Source organism: Caretta caretta, chromosome 14, assembly GCF_965140235.1.
Source record: "Caretta caretta isolate rCarCar2 chromosome 14, rCarCar1.hap1, whole genome shotgun sequence".
Lineage (NCBI taxonomy): Eukaryota > Metazoa > Chordata > Testudines > Cheloniidae > Caretta > Caretta caretta.
Genome location: NC_134219.1, coordinates 31,517,585 through 31,539,529, shown reverse-complemented (window position 1 = coordinate 31,539,529; position 21,945 = coordinate 31,517,585). Strand labels below are relative to the sequence as shown.

The 21,945-nt window shown below is 45.2% G+C and overlaps 1 protein-coding gene across 1 annotated transcript; it reads right to left on the bottom strand.

Annotated features, from left to right (window-relative positions):
- Positions 1–263: 263 nt before the first annotated feature.
- LOC125629151 (uncharacterized) lies at positions 264–21,129 on the bottom strand. The gene is made up of 4 exons (XM_048834455.2): positions 20,807–21,129; positions 14,729–14,855; positions 13,998–14,111; positions 264–13,633 (listed from the first exon to the last, which is right to left on the bottom strand). Exons 1-4 carry the CDS (start codon positions 20,852–20,854, stop codon positions 12,012–12,014), a joined length of 1,911 nt encoding a protein of 636 aa, XP_048690412.1. The 5' UTR covers positions 20,855–21,129; the 3' UTR covers positions 264–12,011.
- Positions 21,130–21,945: the final 816 nt, after the last annotated feature.

Sequence of the window (21,945 nt, the reverse complement as noted above, 5' to 3'; positions counted from 1 at the left end):
ACAGGTTTACTTAAATTCCATTTCTTATATATATGGCAGCTGTCTTTGCAACACCAGGGCTATGGTTTTACAAGCTGTAGTTTCCCCTTTTCCTTTGGCCTGCCCATGAAACATCATGGGTACTTTGATTTAGTTTGGCCAACAGTCAAATGAAGTATTATGAACAAGAAGTTTTATGTGGTCAACAATGTGACTGCATAGGGGGATAATCACATAAACATTTACAAAGGATTCTTTCTCCTATAGAATAAGGGACACTGAAATTGATTTTGAAATAAAGAAACATTTATTTAAGTAATCCAAACTAACAAAAGAAACCAAAAAGAATTAAATCTACACATACCATGCAAATGCCATATACCAGATAAAGCAGGCAAATAAAATGAGTGATACAATGTAGCAACACTTTAAAAAAAATCTCATAACAAACCATGGTTAACTATATTGAGGAGACTGGTGTTTTAAAACTAGTGTGGCAAAGCTCTGTCCTTGTCTCCATGGGTCCCGCGTTTCCTGGCAGATTTTGCTAGCCTCCGAGGCTCACTGTGACCCTCCACGTAACCCTTCTATCTCTAGAGACAAGGGTCACAGTCTACTGAGCCATTTTCATCATAAGCCAGCAAGGGAGGTGAGGAGAAGCTATCCTCCCTGGCATAGTCTTTGTTGTCTCCCAGTCTCAGTGATTAATCGGGCGGGGGGGGGGGGGGGGGGAGGGTAAAGGGGGGAGCCCAGGCCTGCCGTCTACTCCAGGCTCCAGCCCAGGGACCCTAATAGGATCAGCTATAGTAGCTAACCTTTTAGAAACATGACACCTACAATTCCCTGGGCTACTTCCCCACAGAAGCCCCCACTTCCTCAAGCTCCACTTCACCTTACCTCAGGGCCTCCTTCCTTGTGCCTGATATGGTGTGTACTACTCAGCCTCTCCAACAGCACAACTTCCTCCCACAGCTCCTGACATCCACACCCACCTGACTAACTGGGAGGCTTTTAACTAGTTTCAGCCAATCCCTGATTGGCTTCAGGTGTCCCAATCAACCTAGCCTTCTTCCTGCCTGCTGGAAAGTTCTTAATTAGCCCCAGGTATCTTAATTGACCTGGAGCAGCTGCCATTTAACTTATCCTGGTACCAGGGATTTGTTTAGCCTGGAGCTAATATATCTATCTTCCACTACTTTTCTATAGCCATCTGGCCTTGCTTGCCTCATCACACTAGGTATAAAATTGAAAGAGCTATGAGCATTAACCACAATTAAATTCAATTAATTATTTAGGATACTAACAACATCAACAGGTTAAAATTAGTTAAAATTAACTAGTAGCTAAGCATTATTAACAGAATTCAGCAGCTAAACTTAATGAAATAGTATCAGATAAATAAGCTCAATAAAGTAAACAGATCATAGCAACTATAATTCAACTTGATATTACAATTTTAAACTAAAAATGAATTTGGATTAAATGAGAGAGGTTGAAGAGGACAACAGAAGTGAAAGCAGGGCCATCTTAACCAAAACTTGCAATAACAATACTATTAATTATACTTACGTTTTAAGAAGTTGGTATTCTGAGCCTAACCATGATCCTTAAAGCAAATTGACAGTCATACAATTATGACAGCTCAAAATTAGGCAGTATTTAGACACACGTGTTGAACTGGAAATGGTTACAATAACATGTACAAAAGCTGGGGTAAAAGAATCACTCAATGTGATTTTTATACAACAGTGCAGAGCAAGAGAATTAACCCTGATATGGTAGAGTTAATAGTCAATTTCACAACTGTGAAAGTTCAGAAATCAGTTTGATTAACCAAGGTACTCAAATTAAATGTAATGAAGCAGGTTGAGGGAGTTTTCTTAGAGAGCTGATAGGAAGGCAGTGTACTGTTTGGAGATTTTTGTGTTTCAGTTAAATGGCAGAAGAAAGAGAGAGATTATTAAAAATAATTCCATACACCAACGGGGAAACATGCTAACTGTCAGCTATCGAAAGAGAACTATCACAAAGTACCCTGTTTTGTATTTAAAATAAACAAAGTAAAATAGTAGCTAGTGAAGTTCCTAAACCAAGACTGGAATGAGGCCAGTGTGGAGTGTAAGTCTTTAGCACATTAGATAACAATGTAGTTAATAACACACCATGCAACTGAAGTTAGCTTTAAAATATTCTAAAGATTAGAACCCACACAAATAAAGATTGAAGTGATATTTTGAAGTTAGACAATAGCTCTTCTCAATCCCACACACAGTGTGATGTTACAAAGGAGAGAGATCTAAGAATGTTCCTCTCTCTAGTAGGTAATTCTCACTCACACGTACAAAGACAACAGAGCTGCAGGATGTAAGTGTCAGATACAGGGCAGAGCAGAACAGTGATCTAACAAAGCTGATCGTTTTGAGTAGTACTTAACATGAGGAATTGAGTTGAAGCAAGACAACAAAAGAAAATTAACCATTAAACAATGAATTTCCACAAAGATATGATCATGCCATAACTACAGTTGTGACTTAGTTATGTTCTCATCAAACCAGTAATTTGAAGGTAGGTAGTTTTTCTAACAGTATGCCAGATAATTTAGTAAACCAAGTAACGTGAGATCAGTACTATACATGTGCCATGTGAACAATAACTCTGGCAGTTCATGGGAAAGTATTCAGTTAAACCAGCAGCAAAACAATTTTAGTTACAATGGTGTCATATTCAAATCCTCTAACCCATTCCAGTTTTGTTTTTAGAAGAAACAGAACATTCTGAAACAGTTTTAAGGCTGGACTTTTGCTATTTCTATCAGAATTCTTTACTTTTGTACCATTTGAAATTAGGATCTTTTTCATAGTTGGATGGAAGTTGTTGGGTTTATATAACTTGGGTACTTTTCAGTTAAGAGCACCTACCAGCCCAAGAGTCTGGTTTTAGGGAACAGAACTGAACTTCAATGGGTTCAGTGTTCTAGGAAGCAATAATTATGCTCTCCAATGCCAAATTCCAACTTCCCTGAAGCACAGAAATTCCCTATAGAATTTTAGCAATAACAATTGATTTCCTAAACCTTTTTAGCAGCTGGAATTTCTGTAATCTTCTTCTTTATGGCAGGATTTAAGATTTTATCTTCAGGGAAACTTTAATACCCACCTCACATGTGGGTGCCCTAACCACCAGTCTTTAGGGTCATTTTCACTGTCTGTCTTGACCTAACGACTCTTGGTATTTATACACAGTGAAACGACTTCACTAGGACAGATTGAGAAACCCACATCAGAATATCTGAGAGTGGAGAGTCTAGGGCACTCCCCTGAGAGGTGGCAGATCCCTGTTCTAAACCCTTGGCTTTATTAGGTGGAGAGGGGACTTGAACTGGTCTCCCACATCCTGGGTGAGTACATTAACCACTGGGCAAAAGGTTATGAGGGAGATTTACCCACTGAAGAGTTAGGCAGCCTCTGAAAGTGTCTATTGGACTGGGCCCTATCATCATAGCATTGTCTCACTTCCGTGACTCATGACTTGGAAGCAGAGATATGCGCCTATTTCCATAAAAGGGGTGGGCTTAGGACATACCACTCTTGTCAGTATGCCATACTAGGTAGCTTATATGGCTCCCCATGTAATGTGCGGGGATTTGGGGATTCCATTCTAAGGCACTCCTTTCTCCTCATTCATTTTATAAAGGGGCTTGGTTACATAATTCAATCTTTGTGGTCCCACTGTTGTTTCTCTAGTATTCTACATACCCAAAAGTTAGGCGTTACAATACTCAGTGTCACAATGCTTAAGTCCTTTGGTGGATTCCAGTCTAAAAATACTATCAGGGATGAATGAGAAGTCACAGCAGACAAGAAAAAGAGGGGGTTAGGTGTATAACATCAAACTTAAACGAAGGGGCTGAACACAAAACATTCAGATTTCCCAACAAGTCATAATAAAGTCCCATCGTAACACGGGAATCTTATCTCAGCCTCTCGCTCTGCATGGGCTCTGTTCTAGGAAGGACATTTAATTCTCTGCTTTAATAATGTTGCATGTCCTCATTACATGGCACTGCAGCCGTGCCAAACCCTCTAAGATTTGTAGGAATAAGCAACAATATTATTCTCCTGACCCATCCCTAGCCAGCACAATTTTACAGTGTGTATCCTGCATGGATTCTCTTACATCTAAAGAGTGATGAGTTGTGCTAGAAGGCTTTCCTGTACTCGGGGCACTCTTCCCCATAGCTTCTCTGAGGTTTAAGGGTTGAGCTCTCACTGAACATTTCTCAGATTCAGGTAATTTAAAAGGTTCTTCCCTGTGTGGATTCTCTGATGGGCAACAAGGATTGACCTCCAACTGAGGCTTTTCCTGCACTTGGCAATTCATAGCAGGTCTCTCACCTTTGGGTTCTCTGATGTGATAGAGAGTGTGAGCACTGACTGAAGCTTTTTCTACTTGCACTGCATCTGTTGGGTTTCTCTCCTGTGTGCAAAAAGAAAAGGAGGACTTGTGTCTCCTTAGAGACTAACAAATTTATTTGAGCATGAGCTTTCCTGAGCTACAGCTCACTTCATCGGATGCATTCAGTGGAAAATACAGTGGGGCGATTTATATACAGAGAGAACATGAAACAATGGGTGTTACCATACACACTGTAAGGTGAGTGATCACTTAAGATGAGCTATAACTATAGCTTTTCCATATGGCAGGAACCCTTTGCTCCAAACTCAGTTCAGCTTGTGGAAAAATACAGGTACCAAAATGGAGTTCAGTGTCATGTGATCTGGTCACATGCCTTTGCATCCCCTGTTGAGTCATAGCAGCCATTATCCATAGGCTGTCTGAAGCATTCTCAGGAAGGATAACCAGGTGGGGGGGATAAGCTTCTCCTAAGGCCTATTGTTTTCCCTAATGGCCCATTACCTTGAATAGGCCCTTCACAACCAGCTATCTAGACTGGAAGCATCTTGCAAAACGGATGTCACCCAGGTGTAACTGCATTTGAAATACAGATACATAGTCAATATTCAAAACCTCAGATACACAAATGATACATGCACACAAATAGGATACTCATAGTCAGCAAATCATAACTTTTCTCTAGACACCCAACAATAAATATCTTGTAAAAGATGCAGCATAATTATGTCATGATCATACCACTATGAAGAATATGGGTTTCAGGGTCACACTTAGCACCCACTATCAGCCATCTCCCCCTATTCCTCCCCAGTGCCTCCCATCTGCCAGCGGCCCCGCCGATCAACTCCGATCAACCCCCTCCACCCACCCTCCCATAATTATGCTGCGATCAGCTGTTCTACAGCATGCAGGAGGTGCTGGTGGGGAGGGGGAGGAGCGAGGGTGGGAAGAGGCAGGGCAGAGACTTCTGGTAAGGGGGCGGGTGGGAGCAGGGCCTGGGGTGGAGTGGGAGCACGCCTGGGGCCTGAAGGAAGCTGGTGCCTGTGACCCCGTGTCTCACTCACCACAATCCTCTCCACCAGAGCTGCTTTGCAGCAGTGCAGCTCCAGCATGTCCTGCCCTCTCTGCTGTGCAGTGATGCACATGGACAGGGGAGATTGGCATGAAGGATCCTGAGCTACTGGACCTCATCCTGCACCCACCAGGGGAGGAGTTGCGGGGGAGACAGCCTGTTAGCCAGGGACTGCCCTGCTCCACCTACACCAGCTCCAGGGCTCAGGACTCCCTGGGCGATATTGTGGACCTCCCCCCATTCTCAAAATCACCCATGACTCCTGCACATGCAGGGTCAGGAACTAGGGGAGGAGACCCGGGATGGTGTATGATAAACACCCCCATCTTAGAGGTCCCAGATCATGTGGAATAAAGATCCGTATATGGGTTTGTGGATTGTGTGGGACAAGATCTCCTCCCAGTGGTCGGGACGCTGTGAGGAGGCAGGAGAATCTCAGTTCCAGCCCAGCAGGGGAATGCTTGTATCTTTTCTCTCCCCTGGAGCTGCTCTGGGATCACCTTGAAAGCAGGTTATTTGTGGCTCCATGCATTCACCTCCCTGTGCACCCCCCCCTTCAATGAGTCCGAGGGGGTCTGTGCACCAGGGAGAGAGGGGACAGGGTAACTCCTGCTGCCCTTGGGTAAAGGACAGAGGCATGGTGGGGAAAGCAGGGTTAATGTCCCACCTTCCCACATAAGCAGGGCTGGCCTTATCATGAGGCGAACTGAGGAGGCTGCGGGGGGCGCCACTAGGATCCAGAGTGTAGAAAATTGTATCTGCTGCTGGGGCATATGTATTCTCTCTGCTCTAGATGCACAGAGATAGTGGAGTGCTGTGCTGGAGGAAGGAGGGCATGAGAGACATAATAGGCAGGCAGGAGAAAAGGTGAGAGGGAATAACAGAAAGCAGCAGGAGCTGCAGGGAGAGAGAGGAGGGGGAGCCTCTTATGTCCGTCTCTAGCACCCCCAGGAGCCTGGATGGATTAACACCAAGCTTCTTAGGGAGCTTCCTGTTTCCTGCTGCTTCCCTGAACCCACTTGAGGAGAACAGGCAGTCAACTGAAGTAGTAGGAGCCAGTTAGGCCCTTAAGACACTGATATGTTCCCTCACTCAGGCCCTCCTACCAGCCTGCTTGTTTGTCCCCTTCAATTGAGTGTTGAGAGCCACTATAGCTGGCACAGAACAGCAGTCATGAGTGAAAGAAGAAAACACCCCTCTGGGGCAGCATTCAGAAAAATAAAGAAAGCAAAGGAAGCTTCTCTATCTAAGCAGGAAGGAGGTCTCCTGAGATACATAAACACAAAATGTTCACGGTGAGCCTTCCGGCCACAGTGAGGATGTGAGTGGTGAGGAGATGCCTGATCTTCCAGTTAGTCAGAGTGCAGGTGACCTGGCAGCTATTGCAGCATCCATATCTCCATCTCAAATGGATGTAACCATGCTCATTCCTGAAGAAAATTGTAGATCAGAGAAGAGTGTGGTGGAGGCGCAACAAACAGCTGCAGCTCAGTTTAGTTTCTGAAGTCTAGATGATCCAGGACTGTGGACCCACTTGAGCAGTAGCCCGAGGGACTTCCTTGTACTGCATGGGCCACAGCAAGGGAAAAACTTCATCTTCCCCAAAGACAATGAAAATAGAAGTTTCCATCCAACACATTACTGGTGTGAAATCCCCAATGGTGACAAATGGAGAGGCCATGGCTTATGTACTCAAAACTCCAGAATACTTTTTGTTTTTGTTGCAGACTCTTCCAGTCTAATGTTCCAGGCACATTGGTTCTACAGAAACAAAGGACTGGAAAAATCTGGCTAGAAATCTGGCATGCCACAAAGGGCAGCAAATCACCAGAGAGCATTCCATAGGTGGAAAGAGCTTGAGATGAGACTAAGGTTAAAGGCTACCATAGATGATCAAGAGAAGATTGCATCAGAGTCTCTTTATTGGTAAAATATTCTGAAAAGGCTCATTGCCATTGTGAGAATGCTTGCTACCCACAACTTAGCACTGCATGGCACTTCAGATCAGCTGTATGTGTCAAATAATGGAAACTTCCTTAAAATTGTGGAGCTGATAGCTGCGTTTGATGCTGTACTCCAGGAGCATCTAAGAAGAGTCACCACCCCAGAAATGTACGCACACCACAACCTTGGAAAAACAATTCAAAATGAGATCATACAGTTACTGGCAACAAAAGTCAAACAGAAGATTGTGGCAGATCTGAAGTCAGCAAGATATTACTCTGTTATTCTGGACTGCACACCTGACATCAGCCATATGGAACAAATGACTTTAATGGTGCATTTTGTAACAACAACAGAACCTAGTGAAAATGTCCCTGCAGTGGTGACGGTGAGAGAGCATTTTCTAGAATTTATTGACATTGATGATACTACAGGAGCTGGTATGACAAATGTGCTTCTTAAAAAGCTGGAAGATACGGGAATTGCGATTGCTGACATGAGAGGTCAGGGCTACTACGATAATGGTGCCAACATGAGAGGAAAGAACAGAGGAGGGCAGACACGGATCTGAGAGTTAAACCCTCGAGCTTTTTTTGTCCCATGCAGTTCTCATTCATTGAACTTGGTGGTTAGTGATGCAGCCTCAGCTCCTAGTGAGGCTGCTGAATTTTTTAATGTAATTCAAAGCATCTATGTAGTTTTCTCTGCATAAACTCATTGATGGCAAATTTTGAAGCAACATCTGGGAGCATCCTCTCTGACACTAAAACCTTTGAGTGCCACACGATGGGAAAGTCCAGTGGAGGTGATAAAGCCTATCAAACACCAAATTGGGAAGATAGTTGCCATTATGGAGGATAATGCTATGACAGGAACTGTTCATGGGAGAACAGTGGCAGAGGGAAATGGAATCACCAGAAACACACATAATTTCAAATTTCTATGTGGCTTAATGTTGTGGCATGACATAATGTTTGAAATAAATGTTGTAAGCAAGAGACTCCAAGGTGTTGACCTTGATATATCTGGAGCAATGGAACAATTGGACAAAGCGAAGTCATACCTACAGTCTTACTGGTCAGATGAGGGATTTCAAAACGTTCTGAAGAGTGCACAGAAGTTCGCAGAGGAACTTCACACTGAAGCTATTTTCCCACTCATTCAAGAATACAAGAGTCACTGAAGAAGAAAACATTTTGATTACGAGGCATGGGATAACCCCATAAGAGACCCCAACCAACAATTCAAAGTTGAATTCTGTAACCAGGTGCTAGTTTGTGCAATACAGTCAGTTGAACAACGTTTCATGCAGCTCAAGGAACACAGAAGTACATTTGGAATGTTGTATGATATTCCAAAACTCCTCACTATACCTGAAGAAGACCTATACCAGCAATGCAGGGCACTAGAGACAGTGTTGACACATAATGACGTGCGCGATATTGATGTGAGTAATTTAGGTGATGAACTGAAAGCTCTTTCAAGATACATTTCAGCAGGATCAACTCCAAAGGCTGTTTTGGAATATATGTGCACAAATAAGATGATCACCCTCTTTCCAAATGCTTTTGTGGCTCTGTACATACTTTTAACATTTCCTGTAACAGTTGCCAGTGGAGAACGCAGCTTTTCCAAGGTGAAGTTAATAAAAACACACCTACGCTCCAGAATGACACAGGAGAGGCTGGTCAGCCTTGCAACCATCTCAATAGAGCATGAACTGGCCCAGACTGTGGACCTTCAGCAGGAAGTAGTTCAAATCTTTGCAAGCAAGAAGGCACAGAAAGACCACTTTGATTATTCAAACAGATAAAAACGCCAGTGTTTACTATGCAGACAAGAAAAGTTACATTTGCTGTTCAGGCGTTTGAAAGTTAAGTGTTACTTAAAATTTTTGAACAAGGCATTTTAAGTTGTTAGTTCTCCTTTATTGGGGTAGGTAGCAGAGCAGTACAATGAGAGGTGTAGAACAGGAAGAAGGCAGAATTGAGACCTTTCAAAATTTTGGCAAAGTGAGGGGGCATGGGGGCATCATTTGAGCTCCCCACCTCAGGTGCCAAAATGTTGTAGGCCAGTCCTGCACATAAGGGACCCAGGGCAGAGTGGGCCCCACACTCCCCGACTCTGAGGGACGCCTTTGGCTGCCAAAGGCTTCAGGAGACCATAGCAGAGAGGGCCCCGCACTGTCCTGGACTCCCTGGGAGGTGCCCTCCCCCGTGGAGCATCAGGGACGCAAGTGGTGGCAGCTCTCATTTCCTCCACCCCCCAGGTCCCTTTGCTTCACGGGCGCAGCTGTTTGACTTCTGCAGGTGTCAATGGGGTTGCTCTAACAGACAACAAACCCCCCAGATGCAGAGATAGAGCCCAGGAGCTGAGATGGGGGGAAATTCTCATTGAAACAGTTTTCTGTCAGAAAATCCCATTAAAACTAAACGGTCACCTATTTGTCACAAAGTGTTACGTTGTCTCATTGCACACAAAGAGGAGACACTTTGATCTAGAAAATTCGATAAGATGCTTCAGTCTGTGCTAAGCAGTTGCTGCTCTTAACAATTTCAAAAGAACAAAATACAAAGAAAAGAATATTTCAGGTAGTATTTTATGTCATAATCTGATAGGACAGCTCATATTATGCACTGCTGCTACTAGTGACATTCTGAAATGGATCCTCACAGCTCCCCATTCTCCACCCATGGTGAGGTGGGTAGGAGAGGATTGTTATCCTTACTTCACAGAGAGAGAAACTAAGGCTGAGAAAGGTGAAGTGACTTGTCTTAGGTCACACAGCCAGTCAGTGGCAGAGTTGGGAACAGGACCCAGGAGTCCTGACTTTCAAATTAACCGTCACATCTTGAATTTCATATGCTGACTGATCAGAATAAAGTGCTCTCAAATGAGCTACAGACCAACAATTGTTCATAGTAATTATTCAGCAAGTATTTTAGAAGAACTAGAACCTTTGAGAGAATCATGAACTGCTCAGAGACAATTAATGGGGAGAAGCAGCAAGATTAATCAAATATAGATGATTGGTTGTGACTTATTTGCCTGGTTTTAAAAGAGAACAAAAGAACCTGATTCTCCTCCCTGTCAATAGCCCTCTGCTCGGCCAATCAGCATTGAGACTCTGAGAGGTGGGAGGCTGACGGGTGTCACCTGATGTCCCAAAAGATGGCCCAGGTCACCACCAGAGGGGATCACAACCTCTACCGCCCCCCACCCCCACCTGCTTGGTGGGGGGAGGTAAGCAGATGAAAAAGAAGCTAAAGAAGAGGAGAATGAAGGGAGGGAAAGAGAAAAGGGGAAACCAAACCCTAAGGTCCCCAGTGATTCTAAGGGACAAAATCCTCGATAGGAAACCAAATTCTGCCATCTCAACCTAGTGCCCACTTCTCATGTACAATGTCACCTGAAAGTGAGAACAGGCATTCTCATGGCACTTTTGTAGCCAGCGTAGCAAAGTATTTACATGCCAGATATGCTAAACATTTGTATGCCCTTTCATGCATTGACCACCATGCCAGAGGACATGCTTCCATGCTGATGATGGTTTCTGCTTGATAAGGATCCAAAGCAGTGCAGTCTGACATATGTTCATTTTCATTATCTGAGTCAGATGCCACCAAGAGAAGGTTGATTTTCCTTTTTGGTGGTTCAGGTTCTGTCATTTCCCAAACAGAGTGCTGCTCTTTTATGACTTCTGACAGCAAGTTCCATATCTTGTCCCTCTGAGATTTTGAAAGGCACTTCAGATTCTTAAAGCTGGGTCGAATGCTGTAGCTATCTTTAGAAATCTCACATTGGTACCTTCTTTGTGTTTTGTCAAATCTGCAATATAAGTGTTCTTAAATCGAACAACATATGCTGGGTCATAATCCAAGACGGCCATAACATGAAATATATGGCAGAATGCAGGTAAATCCATGGAGCAGGAGACATACAATTCTCCCACAAAGAGTTCAGTCACAAATTTAATTAATGAATTATTTTTTTAATGAGCGTCATCACTATGGAAGCATGATTGTCTTAGGGATTCGCGGAACAAAAAGTAGAACTGAGTGAACTTGTAGGCCCTAAATTTTTGAAATTGTTTTGGTTTTGAGTGCAGTTATGTAACAAAAAAAATGTACATTTCTAAGTTACACTTTCATGATAAAGAGATTCCACTACAGTACTTGTATGAGGTGAATTGAAAAATACGGTTTCTTTTGTTTATCTTTTTTCTGCTACAAATATTTGTAATAAAAAATAATACTATTAAGTGGGCCCTGTACACTTTGTATTCTCTGTTGTAATTGAAATCTATTTGAAAATGTAGAAAAAACATCAAAAAATATTCATAATAAATTTAAATAGATATTCTATTATAGTTTAACAGTGTGATTAAAACTGCAATTAATCATGATTTTTTTTAATCAAGTTAATTTGTTTTGACTTAATTGTGTGAGTTAACTGCGATTAATTGACAGCCCGGGTTTGAGCTCTAACTGAAACTTTTCCCACAGTGGAGGCACTTATAGGATTTCTCTCCTGTGTGGATTCTCTGATGTGAACTGAGTTTTGAGCTCTGACTGAAGCTTTGCCCACACTCAAGGTATTTTTATGGTCTCTCTCCCACGTGTAGTCTCCAGTGAGAAGTAAGAGTTGACCTCCGATTGAAGCTTCTTCCACAGTCCAAGCATTTATAGGGTCTCTCTCCAGTGTGGATTCTCCTATGGTTAATAAGGCCTGAGTGCTGACTGAAGCTTTTCCCACAGTCCAAGCATTTATAGGGTCTCTCTCCCGTGTGCAGTCCCCGATGGGCAACAAGATTTGAGCTCCGATTGAAACTTTTGCCACACTCCAAGCATTTATAGAGTCTCTCTCCCGTGTGCAGTTTCTGATGGGTAACAAGATTTGAGCTCCGACTGAAGCTTTTCCCGCAGTCTAAGCATTTATAGGGTCTCTCTCCTGTGTGGATTCTTCCATGATTAATAAGGACTGAACGCTGACTGAAGCTTTTCCCACAGTCCAAGCATTTATAAGGTTTTTCTCCCGTGTGGGTTCGCTGATGTACAATAAGGGCTGATGGTGCACTGAAACTTTTCCCACACTCCAGGCATTTATATGGTCCCTCTCCCGTGTGCGTTCTCCCATGGCTAATAAGGATTGAGCGCCGACTGAAGCTTTTCCCACAATCCAAACATTTATATGGTCCCTCTCCTGTGTGGATTCTCCCGTGGCTAATAAGGCCTGAGCGCTGACTGAAGCTTTTCCCGCAGTCTAAGCACTTATAGGGTTTCTCCCCCGTGTGGGTTCTCTGATGTATAATAAGGGCTGATCGTACACTGAAACTTTTCCTACACTCAGTGCATTTATGTGGTCCCTCTCCTGTGTGTATTCTTCCATGGGTTATAAGAACTGAGTGCTGACTGAAGCTTTTCCCACAGTCCAAGCATTTATAAGGTTTCTCTCCCGTGTGGGTCCTCTGATGTGTAATAAGGGTTGATGGTACACTAAAACTTTTCCCACACTCAGTGCATTTATATGGTCCCTCTCCTGTGTGGATTCTCCTATGGCTAATAAGGTGCGAGCGTTGACTGAAGCTTTTCCCACAGTCCAAGCATTTATAGGGTTTCTCTCCTGTGTGGGTCCTCTGATGTGTAATGAGGGCTGATGGTGCGCTGAAACTTTTCCCACACTCCAGGCATTTATATGGTCCCTCTCCTGTGTGGATTCTCCCGTGGCTAATAAGGCCGGAGCGCTGACTGAAGCTTTTCTCACACTCCAGGCACTCATATGATCTCTCTCCCATGTGCAGTCTCCGATGGGTAGTAAGATTTGAGCTCCAATTAAAGCCTTTCCCACAATCCAAGCATTTATATGGTCTCTCTCCTATATGGATTCTCCCATGGTTAGTAAGGACTGAGCGCTGACTGAAGCTTTTCCCACAATCCAAGCATTTATAGGGTTTCTTTTCCTTGGGATTTGTCTGCTGAATTGTGGTTTCTTTGGGATTCTTGCCTCCTCCCCCATATTCAATGGATTCATCCACTTTCTTCCTTCGGTGGTTTCCCAGGTTCCTCTTTGACCTGTGCCAATTACTCCAGGCTTTTCTCTGTTCCAAGCACTGGGAAAAATTCCCTTCAGCTCTTCTCAATAACCTCCCCTGAAGTTCTATTTTCTCAGGACCTTCCTGCTGTGGATTCCCCTCCTCGTTCTCACTCTTTGTCTCGTCACCTGCTGGGGGAGAGAGAGAATCCAGGCAGGAGTCATTGCCTGGGCTGGCAGAAAGGACAGAAAGGGGAATAGCAAAGGGGGAAAACACAACACAATAACTTTGGGGAGACTATGAAACTGGATTCTGCCACCACATCCCATCCAAACACTCACAGGGAAGTGACATCAGGGAGAAAACTCCTGACAGCTAACATGGTGGGTGGGAAGTCATGAGCGATATCTGCCATGATTATACAACACCTGCTGACAACAGCCTACCTAGGGGAGATGAGGAAGAACTGAGGGCGCTCATGCCATATTTTGGGGATTTTCAGCTTTTTCCTTCATTTGCCATATACCTCCTGTGTCAGTGTTACTGACTCCTCACCTGTGCGGCTGCCTCTTTGGATGTTGCTTTCCTTGGGGGCCTGGAGATCTGGGACCCACAGCTCTTCCCCTGCTTCCAGCCGGGCTATCAGGTCAGGTTTGGGAATGGAGAGTCCTGCGCAGGGGGTGAAATCAGGCATGATCAGAGTGCACTGAGGATTGGTGGAGTATTTGTCACAAAGGGCACATAATGAGATTAAACTGACCCCATGATTTGCTGGGGGGTTGTGGGGTCTGAACAGATGGGAACATGGTCACTGAGCCCCCTTGAGAGAGGCAGATGTCTGGGGCAGGGGGAGTTGTCACACCCTCACTAGGAGCTTTCAGGATCTGTGGGCTCTGGGGGACTTGCTGAGGCACACACAGCTCTGGTGTTAAACCCCTGCCTATGTCTGAACCTACAGAGATCAGAGCCCTCCCCACACATAGAGCTAGTCACATGAAGGGAGGTGCACAGAGATTCTGTGTGTGAGTGAGAATTAATGCAGATAGGTTAACACATTGCTTCTGTCCCTGTGAAAGCTGGAGGTAAGGGGATGAATTAGCATGTCCATTAGGTTCATGACTCCCCTATCCTGTTGGAGGAGGTATGGAGGTGAACGGCTCTCTCACACTGGAGCTCTGGACTATGTGACACATTCCCCTCTAATGTACCTGACCAGGGAAGAACCTGACCAGATTCAGAAATGCAGACCCCTGGCTTCAAATAGCTGAGGGGACAGGAGTCCTTACCCAGCGAAGTCACCGTCTCATAATTCTCCTGCATGACGTCCCTGTAGAGGACTCTCTGACCGGGGTCCAGCAGAGCCCCCTGCCCCTCACTGAAATATACAGCCACATCCTCGAAGGTCACCGGCATCTGAAACAACAAATGTTCCCTTCTTAGCACCTGCTGTCCCAGCCACAATCCTAGTATTTATGGGGGAAGAAGCACAGAAATAGGGCAGCTCTGGAAAGGCCAGAGGAGCAGAATCCCACCCCCACCCTGTTCAGAGTGGCCAGGAGTCTCCAGGGAACAGACAGAAGGGGAGAGCTCCTTGTCCATCCCAGCAGATGGAGGAAGGCAGGGTCTTTTCATTTACCACATACCTATGAGGCACAGGCTGACATGGGAAGCAGAGTTCTGGGCAGGGGACAGGGACAGGAATCCCAGCAACTGTATTTCAGCAGAGTCTTTGCCTAGTGGGTTTAGCCTCCAGCACTTTGGTCTGTTTTCCCAGCCCTAGACTGAGCATGGCCCACTAAGTGTATCACACCCTGTCCCCTCCCTGCCCCTCCCCTCCACGACAACCCTCCCCCTTCACGACAACCCTCCCCAGCAGCTCCCCACAAACTTCTGCTACCTGAGCTGGATCCACCACAGCCATTTCCCTTCCCCAGCCCCTACGACGATGGGATGATCTGGAGCAAAATGTGATGGTTACTCTGCAGACTGTCAGGATAAGAAGGGCAATTGGGGAGGTTTCTTAATTAGCGCTAGTCCATTTCACACCCCAATTCCCCCCAGGCTCTTTCCCTGCAGACAGACATTCTAGACCAGGGGTTTTCAGATTTTTTTACTGGTGACCCCTTTCACATAGCAAGTTTCTGAGTGTGACCCCGCCTTATACATTAAAAACACATTTTTATATATTTAACACCATTATAAATGCTGGAGGCAAAGCGGGTTTGGGGTGGAGGCAAACAGCTTGCAACCCCCCTATGTAATAACCTCATGACCCCCTGAGCGGTGCTGATCCCCAGTTTGAGAAACCCTGCTCTAGACTCTGCCATGCTGGGAAAACTCTCAGTTATGTTATTACAACACAGACCTGACCCTTCCCACTGGGACTAAACACATGAGGCATTTTTAAACCCTCCCAGGAACAGAGTCTCTGAGCCAAAAGATAAAAAAGAGCAGAATCAAAGGAGCCATTTTGGGGGATCCCCTTGACACTGTCCCCAGGGCAGCACATTCCCCCAGCATCATGGGGACTAGGCAGAGGCAGGAACTGGCTTTCTCTGTCTCTGTTCCTCACCTTGTCCCAGGAAAGTCAATGTGCCCTGGGATACTGCAGGGAATGGAGCTGGGCAGGGTTGGGAGCCAGGAACCTTTCTCCCCACTTATTGCTCCTGCTGTCTCTTTCAGTCTCTCCACTCTCCCTTCTGCATGGAAGAACTGGTTACTGATCGGCCATTCCTGTGGGCATTTCCTCTCCAACAGCTACTGCCACTGCCAACAGGAATGTGGGCCTGGATGTGTCGGGGACAGCAGCTATGGGACTCGCAAACCCCTGGGGAGCAGAGATAGGCAAGGAGGGGCCATTTGTGCAGAGTCACTTTCCTGCCCGGACCCAGCACTTTTCCCTAAGTCTCTCTCATCAGCTGGAGTCTCCAACTCAGGATCTGGCGTCATAAGAACATAAGATCGGCCATATTGGGTCAGACCAAAGTCCATCTAGCTCAGTATCCTGTCTTCCGACAGTGGCCAATGCCAGATGCCCCACAGAGAATGAACAGAACAGATAACCATCAAGTGATCCATCTCCTGTCGCCCATTCCCAGCTTCTGCAAACAGAGGCTAGGGACAACATCCCTGCCCAACCTGGCTAATAGCCATTGATGGACCTATCCTCCATGAATTTATCTTGTTCTTTTTGAACCCTGTTATAGTCTTGGCCTTCATGACATCCTCCAGCAAGGAGTTCCACAGGTTGACTGTGCGTTGTATGAAAAAATACTTCCTTTTGTTTGGTTTACATCTGCTGCCTATTAATTTCATTTGGTGACCTCTAGTTCTTGTGTTATGAGAAAGAGTAAATAACACTTCCTTATTTACTTTCTTCACATCAGTCATGATTTTATAGACCTCTATCATAACCCCCCTTAGTCATCTTTTTTCCAAGACGAAAAGTCCCAGTCTTATTAATCTCTCCTCATATGGCAGCCGTTCCATACCCCTAATAATTTTTGTTGCCTTTTTCTGAAACTTTTCCAATTCCAATATGTCTTTTTTGAGATGGGGTGACCACTGCAGGCAGTATTCAAGATGTGGGCATACCATGGATTTATATAGAGACAATATGATATTTTTTGTCTTATTATCTCTTCTTATCTATCCCTTTCTTAATGATTCCCAACATTCTGTTTGCTTTTTTGACTGCCGCTGCACATTGAGTGGATGGTTTCAGAGAACTATCCACAATGACTCCAAGATCTCTTTCTTGAGTGGTAACAGCCAATTTAGACGCCATCATTTTATATGTACAGTTGGGATTATGTTTTCCACTCTGCATAACTTTGCATTTATCAACATTGAATTTCATCTGCCATTTTGTTGCCCAGTCACCCAGTTTTGAGAGATCCTTTTGTAGCTCTTTGCAGTTACATAGTTTTGTATCATCTGCAAATTTTGCCACCTCACTGTTTACCCCTTTTCCCAGATCATTTATGAATATGTTGAGCAGCAGCAACTTGCTCCCCTCTCCAGTTCCAGCTTTATCGTCCTTGAGTGCTCCTTTATCATCTCGATCGTCTATTTCAACCCACTGGATGTTTAACAGGCTTCCTGCTTCTGATGTACTTAAAAAAATTTTTGCTATTACTTTTTGAGTCTTTGGCTAGCTGTTCTTCAAATTCTTTTTTGCCCTTCCTAATTATATTTTTACACTTCATTTGCCAGAGTTTATGCTCATTTCTATTGTCCTCACTAGGATTTAACTTCCACTTTTTAAAGGATGCTTTTTTGCTTCTCACTGCTTCTTTTACTTTGTTGTTAAGCCACCGTGGCACTTTTTTCATTCTCTATGTTTTTTAATTTGGGGCGTACATTTAAGTTGAGCTTCTATTATGGTGTCTTTTAAAAGTTTCCGTGCAGCTTGTAGGGATTTCACTTTTGGCGCTGTATGTTTTAATTTCTGTTTAACTAACCTCCTCATTTTTGTGTAGTTCCTCTTTCTGAAATTAAATGCGACAATGTTGGGCTGCTGTGTTGTTCTCCCCACCACAGGGATGTTAAATTTAATGATATTATGGTCATTATTACCAAGTGGTCCAGCGATATTCACCTTTTGAACCAGATTCTGTGCTCCATTTAGGACTAAATCAAGAATTGCCTCTCCTCTTGTGGGTTTAAGGACTAGCTGCTCCAAGAAGCAGTCATTTAAGGTGTCAAGAAACTTTATCTCTGCATCCCATCCTGGGTGTTATATACCCAATCAACATGGGGATAGTTGAAATCTCCCATTACTGCTGAGTTTTTTATTTTAATAGCCTCTCTACTCTTCCTGAGCATTTCATAGTCACTATCAGCATCCTGGTCAGGTGGTCAGTAATGTATCCCTACTGCTATATTCTTATGATTAGAGCATGGAATTACTATCCATAGAGATTCTATGGTACAGGTTGGTTCATTTAAGATTTTTACTTCATTTGATTCTATGCTTTCTTTCACATATAGTGCCACTCCCCCCCACCTGCACGACCTGTTCTGTCCTTCCAATATATTCTGTGTCAGCAGAGACCAGGGCTGGTTCCAGCCACCGAAAAAAGTCCCCCTGGTTGGGCAAAGAGGAGTTTTAATGATGGTCTGTTCCAGCACAGACCCCACTGGGCAGCAGCAGCCTCTCAGCCCAGGCTCCCAGATCACAATGGAGGCAGCAGCATCTACCCCAGGAAGCTCAGCTAGCTCTAGGGTTGCAGTATCCTGAGTACAAAGAGAGACTGACACCAGCCTCCTCTGCCTTAGCGATTACCAGAGCCCTCTGGTTGGGGGCAGTTAATGACCGAGCCTCCTTGTGCTGCCCCTGCAGCCCCCAGGGACAGTCAGGCCCACCTGGTCTCACACTGGAACTGGAGAAACAGTTCAAATCTGGTTTTTGTACTGGAACTGGAATTGAACCTGAACCATAATTTAGTTTTACCAGCTGAACCTGAACTGAACTGAAAAAAGTGGGGGAGGGCAAGGGAAAGAGTTAAAATAAAGATTCAGCATTTTTTAAGCTCAATATTATTGGAAAAAATGGACAGTGATCTTATTTTCATTTTAAGAGAAGACAACAAATTAGTCAATGGGCTGCTGATTGCTCCCAGAATGGCCTGCCCCAGGATAGTGAGAAGAGAATGAGCATAGAGGGGGGCCAGTCCACAAGGGCAGGGAGGGAGAGGGGAAGGTTTGCAGCTGCCTGCATACCATGGGAGGCAGAAGGGGGGCCCACAGATAGAGGAACCATCTCTGAGATGCCCTCCTGGGAAGATAAGAGTTGGGATGCTCCCCAGGCCTTGAAGTTCATAATAATTCTTCAAGCCCAGGGGCAAAGGTAATGGCTCCCCAACCTTCTCCCAGGGCTTCTCATAACAAATCTTTGGTGGCCTCAGAGTGTGGCCACCAACTCTTGCTGATGGCTACTCTGACAATTTTTCCTAAAATACTGAATTAACTTTAGGAAAAACAAATAAATACTGTATGCACATGTCCAAATCATTGTAATTTATTGATGTAGGGTGAGTTTTTTTGCAAATGCAATAATAAAATAATGTACAGTTGTCTCTATTTTTTACTGGACCTAAACAGAATAGAAACAAAAATAATGTGTTTTGCATGCTATTGTCTTTTGTTGTTTTATCTTTTGCTTGTTGGGGTTTTTTTTAGACTTGCTAGCTAGTCAGTCTGCTACTGAAAAGTGATATTTGTATGTTTGTTAATATGATTTTTCACAGAAGCACACTAGCTAGCTAGTTGGGAAGCAGTGAAAAGTGATACTGACAAGCATTCAAATATCACTTTTCACAGCAGATTTACTCAGCCCTGGCAAGCTGGGAGACAAATAAAGCCCTGGATGGGGAGGTGGGTAGGGAGGCATCCGGGGCCAGGGGTAACAAATGTGGGGCTGGAAGAGGCAGCGGGGGCCAGAGGTGTTGGGGGTCTGTGTGAAGGGCCAGGGGAAGAAGCGGGGGCCAGCGGTGATGTTGGGGGTGGGTTAAGGGCCAGCACCCAAAGCCTGAGGTCCAGGCTGGCACCGGAAACCCTGCAGCTAGGGACCGTAGCCCATTGCTGTGTAGCTAAAACCCGAGGCCAGAGGACATACCGGGAATCGGGGTGATAGGGGGGAGGAGGTGAGAGCCTGGGGCCAGAGCCCAAAGCTCCAGGCTGGATCCTGGGGTCCTGGGGTTGGAGCCCAGGGCCCAGGAATGGAGCTCACTGCCACGCAGCGAGATCCCAGGGATGGATGAGGCAGCGAGGACCAGGGGTGACAGGCAGGGGTTATGAGCCCAGACTGGCACCTGCCGCAGCACAGCTGGGACCAGAGCCTGGAGCCCTGCCACATGGCTGAAGCCGAGGGCCAGATGAGGTAGTGGGTGCCAGAGTTGATGCGGGAGAGGTGAGCCTGAGGCCAGAGGATGGAGCCTGTCCCTGTGTGGCTAAAGCCTGAAGCCCCACGGCCAGAGCCTGCTGCATGGGCTGAAGCCGGAAGCCCAAGCCCCACTGCCCCCAGGAAGGTGGGGAACTCAAATTGGTTGCCTGCTTCTCCAGCGTTTCCGGCTCCAGAGGGGGACAGGGCCCAACCCCTGCTGGAAGCCCTGGGGGAGGGGCCGCTGCTTCTTCCCTCAGTCACCACCCAGGAAGCTATGGCTGCTAGAAAAGCCCCTGGTAGCCACATTTGAGAAATGCTGCCTTAGGCCTCCACCTATCATCGCCAACCTGTGGGGCATCTCCTCCCTCCAATTGCCCAACTTATAGCAGGGTTCATACTCCAAACTCCCTTCCCCATTGAAGCCATCTGCAGGGCCCACTCCCAACTCCCACCTTCCAGGGCACTGTCTGATACACACCTCCAACCGGCCACCCCATCTCCAGAGCTGTTCTTTCTCTTCACCCATCCTGGCTGGCTCTGGCAGGCTCAGATTCAGAGCCAAGTTCTGCCTGAGCGGCAGGCCAGTCTGTCTGCAACCCAGTGTGTTCCTGGTGGTCCCTTGGTCCAGCCTTGCTGCTGCAGTGAGCACTGAGCTCAGTTCTGAGCCTGCCTGAGAGACACTTGGAGCTCAGGGATTTCTGACAGGACGTGGCCACCTCGTGCCATGAGCTTCACCTGACAGAAGCAGAATGGAGGGCTGGTGAAGGCATCACAATTCCACTGAAACCTGATAATTTGACAACAAAGATACTTTAACATGAATGACCATGGGTGACTTTATGGTGCTTGGTTAAAATGCCAACTGGAAATATCAAAATTTTCTTCTATCTTCACTGTTTAATTAATCCTTACTAGCTTCAATGGAAAAATGAGAAAAAAAAATCTGTTGGAACTGATGACAGTCTCTCCTCTATACACCCTGATCCTAGATAGCAATTCCCACTGTCAGAAGAGGACAAAGTCAAGGCAAATTTCATTTCACCAAAACGTGAATGAAGATGGAAATGCTTGAGTTAGAAATAATGATGTCATTGAATCAACCTCAGACACATCTTTAATTTAAAGATGAAATAGAAATTCTGAACGCTTGTGAAATCTCCGAAAAGGAAAAGATATCTGATCAAAGGAAAGTCCCAGAAAGGATTGGGCCAATACTTGATTCATTCACAGATGAGCCACATGTCAATAAGAAAGAAAACAGAGCAAACTACTGGGAATGATTAGTCTTCTTACAGTGGGTACAGCAACACCCATTTTTTTCATGTTCTCTGTGTATATTGAAGTGAGCTGTAGCTCACGAAAGCTCATGCTCAAATAAATTGGTTAGTCTTTAAGGTGCCACAAGTACTCCTTTTCTTTTTGCTATCTTCCTACTGTATTTTCCACTGCATGCATCCCATGAAGTGGGTTTTAGCCCAGGAAAGCTTACACCCAAATACATTTGTTAGTCTCTAAGGTGCCACAAATCGTCCTCGGTTTTTTATGCCCAAACTGTATCAAGGAGCAAAAATGGGACTGGCAGGGCGGTGTCGGCAGATCTCACTGAGCAGCCTCCGT

Excerpts from the sequence above, each read along its gene's own strand:
- LOC125629151 (XM_048834455.2), bottom strand. The coding sequence starts at position 20,854 with ATGGGTGAAGAGAAAGAACAGCTCTGGAGATGGGGTGGCCGGTTGGAG. Across the intron at positions 14,856-20,806 it reads GATGGGGTGGCCGGTTGGAG|ATGCCGGTGACCTTCGAGGA; the intron begins GTGTGTATCAGA and ends TTGTTGTTTCAG. Across the intron at positions 14,112-14,728 it reads TGAGACGGTGACTTCGCTGG|GACTCTCCATTCCCAAACCT; the intron begins GTAAGGACTCCT and ends CCCCCTGCGCAG.